At 47.4% G+C, this 3,378-nt stretch overlaps 1 protein-coding gene across 1 annotated transcript; it reads left to right on the top strand.

The window, feature by feature from the left end:
* The first annotated feature begins 2,262 nt into the window (after nt 1-2,262).
* Nucleotides 2,263-3,101, top strand: LOC123115873 (uncharacterized). Its single transcript, XM_044536942.1, has 2 exons — nt 2,263-2,655; nt 2,736-3,101. The coding sequence occupies exons 1-2, from the start codon at nt 2,547-2,549 to the stop codon at nt 2,972-2,974; spliced, it is 348 nt and encodes a 115-aa protein (XP_044392877.1). The 5' UTR covers nt 2,263-2,546; the 3' UTR covers nt 2,975-3,101.
* The last annotated feature ends 277 nt before the right edge of the window (nt 3,102-3,378 follow it).

Below are 3,378 nucleotides of genomic sequence, written 5' to 3'. Positions count from 1 at the left end.
CATGAGTTGTTTCCATTTCTTTCCTCCGAAGGCCATCATGTCATAATTCTTCATTCTCAGCATGTAGCTACCGTTCTCCAAATCTTACCGGTGAATCATTCAAATATCCTCTAATCAGTTAATGTTCTCTTCGTTCTCATGTATCTAAATCCGTTCAAGTATCTTCATTCGTTTTCCAATTATTCCCGGTGAATTGTGCCTTTGCTACTCTCTTTTCCAATTTTTACGGTGGTTCATTCAAGATTTCACTTCCTTTGTTATCATATCAATTCATTCGTTGTTTCCAAATCCCACCGGTGGTCCCATCAATAACTTCTTCAAGTTGGCGCTATATCTCTTTTCAATCCCTCAAGAAGAATAAGTAGTATGCCAAATCTGTTGCTTGTCATCAATTTAAATTGGTGAAGGATATGCATAACGTAATTCTTATTATTGTTTCATCCAAGTGATCTAGTTTCTCCTTTCCAGAGTTATTCATCATGTCACATTTCCCGATTCGAGATGTTTCATCTTTTCTTTTCCGGAGTTCCAAGTTTTCCGCTTTATCTCGTCGTGAAGCTCCATCTAAATCATCGCAAGGCTTCACCTTGTGTTTTCAACTTCCCTTTCTTTTTATCATCCTTTTATTACCGGAGTTCTTCATGGAGGCTCTACATGGTGGTTCATCAAGGAGCCCTTTCATTCTTCAATAGTTCGTCAAGATTTCTCACGGAGTTAAGATCCGCCAAGCTATACTCAAAAAATAAACATGGTGCCCAACACATGTTTTTTTCTAAGGAGTTCAAGTATTCTTCTTTTTGCATTCTGAAATGCAATTCTTTCTACCTAATCTTTTGAGATGGTGTTATATCATTCTTGACAATTTCCATTCATGTTTCATGAGTCACATGTTGTCAAGAATGAGGTATTCTAAATCAATTAATCCCTCCATTGAAGTTATCTTGGGTCATATTTCACCTTAAGCCTTCCCTAAGCAATGTTTCTATTTGTGGTGCTTATCAATGATCCGAGTTTTCTCCTATCCTCTCGGCGAAAGAAGTTTTCATCTCTTCTTTGATCTCAAACAAGAAATTGTTTTTGTTAGTGGCAGAATTTCACCTCAAGTGTTGGGATGTTTCCATAAGCCCACTACAAGCTTATTCTTTTCGTTGTTGGTTTTCCAACAACTCCGTTCTAACCTTCTTGGAAGGGTGCTTTCTAAGATCATTTGTGGCAGAAGTTGGCATTTTCTTCACCATTCCTTTATTCCAATGATCTATCTTCTATTTTTTCTTCCGGAGGCATGGTGATGTTGCTCTCTTCGCTCATCATCTCGAATTGTGAGGATCGTGTTATTTTTTTACTTATCCATTTAATCGGAGTGTTGTGTCTATCATTCCTCTTTTAACCGGAGTCTCATCCAAGTGCTTTCATTTTGCCAAGTTCACATTATATGCCTTCCATTTCCAACTGGAGTATTGTCGTAATTGATCTTTATCGTTCCTTGTACATCTCGTTTCAACCGGAGTGCTTGCATGCACTTCTTGGCCATTGCAACCCTTTTTCTTATGTCTTTCAACCTACAAGGTTCTCATAATGTTGCTTGTTCCTCGTGTTTAATGGAGTGTTTTCAATCTCGTTCATCTCCCTTGTATTCTCTCTTTCAGTTTGTTCAACCTCTCAAGATTCGTTGGTTTCACTCTTTTGTCAAAGAAGCAATTAGTTTTACCTCTTCTCTTCCTCTTCCGTTTCTCTCCGGTGCCATCCTTAGATCTCGGGACGAGATCCTCTTGTAGTGGTGGAGTGTTGTAACGCCCCGAGACCGACGCTCCAGACGCCTTCCATGTTTTGCGTAACCGTCGTGTGTTTTATTTTGTTGTTGTTGCATTTCATCATGGCATCATGAGCATTGCATCCGCAGTTATTTTCGAAAGCTTGCATCCGTTCGTAGTTGCCGGGTTCCCCCCTTGCCTTATTATCCCTTTCGAGAGCAATGGTTCATTTGTTGTCCGATTGTTTGAGCCTCTCTGCACAGCCACCGACCACCTCCGCAACCTAGTCCGAAAACTTCTCCCGGACCCGACCCGGGCTGTCATGACCAATGGGTCCGGATCATCCCCAAACATCTCTAAAACATCTCTGTTTTCTTATTTGGACTCCATAACCTATTTTATCTCGACCGTCTGATTTCAGTCGGATGATCCAACTCCACTTTTTCTTATATATATAGTCCACCCCTAGTCCATTTGTGGACAACCCTAAATTTTCTCCCCTTGTCCCATCCATCTCATCCACCGCCGCCACCCACCTACCTTTCTTCCTCGGGATCCCCTCATTCCCCCCGATCCAATCCCACCAACCAGACTCCACCCGAGGCCTCCCCTTGATCCAACTCGTCTTCGCTCTCCTCGTCGACCAGGGAGACGAGCTCCTCCCGAGACCAGCCCCTGCTCGACCCTCGCCGTCTCATATGAGCACCGTCCTGGCTCCCTTCTCTCCTTCCTCCGGTCCCCTCGGACTAATCTCTCTCTTGTTCTGGACAGGAGAGCAACCATGATTGTCCGTCCATGGAGATGAACCGCGCCGCCCTGGTCACCTGCGACTTCGGGTCGCCTCCACGTCGAGCCGCCGGCAGCCATCCCCGTCTTTCCCGCATCGGATTCCCCCGTCCCACAGGTCAGCGGCCTCCTCCCTGTCCTTCCTCCTTCCCGTGCTCCCCCTTTGCCTCTCATTCATCCTCTTTCTTCTTTGTACAGGAGCTCCCCGCGCCATGGAAGCCACTGTCGGCCTCCTCAACTCTCCTCGCGTGCCTGAGGCGCGAGCACGACCCATGACCTTGCCTCTACCCGAGATTCTCCTCGCGCCCTATCATCTCGTCCACGCCGGCGAGTTCATCTCGCGTCGTCATCTTCTCTGCATCAAGCCATCCGCTCGGTTCCGGCCGTTCTGCGTCCTCTCCTTCCCGTCCCGGCCGTCCCCGTCGCCCAGTCCTTGATCGATCCCAGCTGCAGCCGAGCTCTGCTTCCGTGCCCTGCTTCCTCTGCATCAGGCCAGCGCCGCCCTCGTTGTCACGTTGTTCCTCTGCTTCCAGCGTCACCCGCGCCCGCTTCAGTGCCCCCCCCCCCCCCGTCGTCCAGATCAAGCGAGAGTAGCTCGCTCGGTCCAACCGCGCGTTGACCATGCTGGCCAGCTGCATGGGCTGCCAGCCGCGCAAGGCCCAGCGCCCCTTCCAGCCACCCACTCCACAAACGGGCCGAGGCCCAATGTGAGCAGCTCCCCAGCCCAGATCCCAGATTCAGCCCGATTGTGTTTTTTTCCTCTAAAGCGAATTTGTCTTTTATTTAAGAGGCTGTAGTTTTATAGAAAAACCCTCATGTTCATGCATGTAATAACTAACTA

Source organism: Triticum aestivum, chromosome 5B (genome assembly GCF_018294505.1).
Source record: "Triticum aestivum cultivar Chinese Spring chromosome 5B, IWGSC CS RefSeq v2.1, whole genome shotgun sequence".
NCBI lineage: Eukaryota > Viridiplantae > Streptophyta > Magnoliopsida > Poales > Poaceae > Triticum > Triticum aestivum.
Note: the sequence above shows the minus strand (reverse complement) of the source record. Positions and strands in the feature narration are given on the sequence as shown.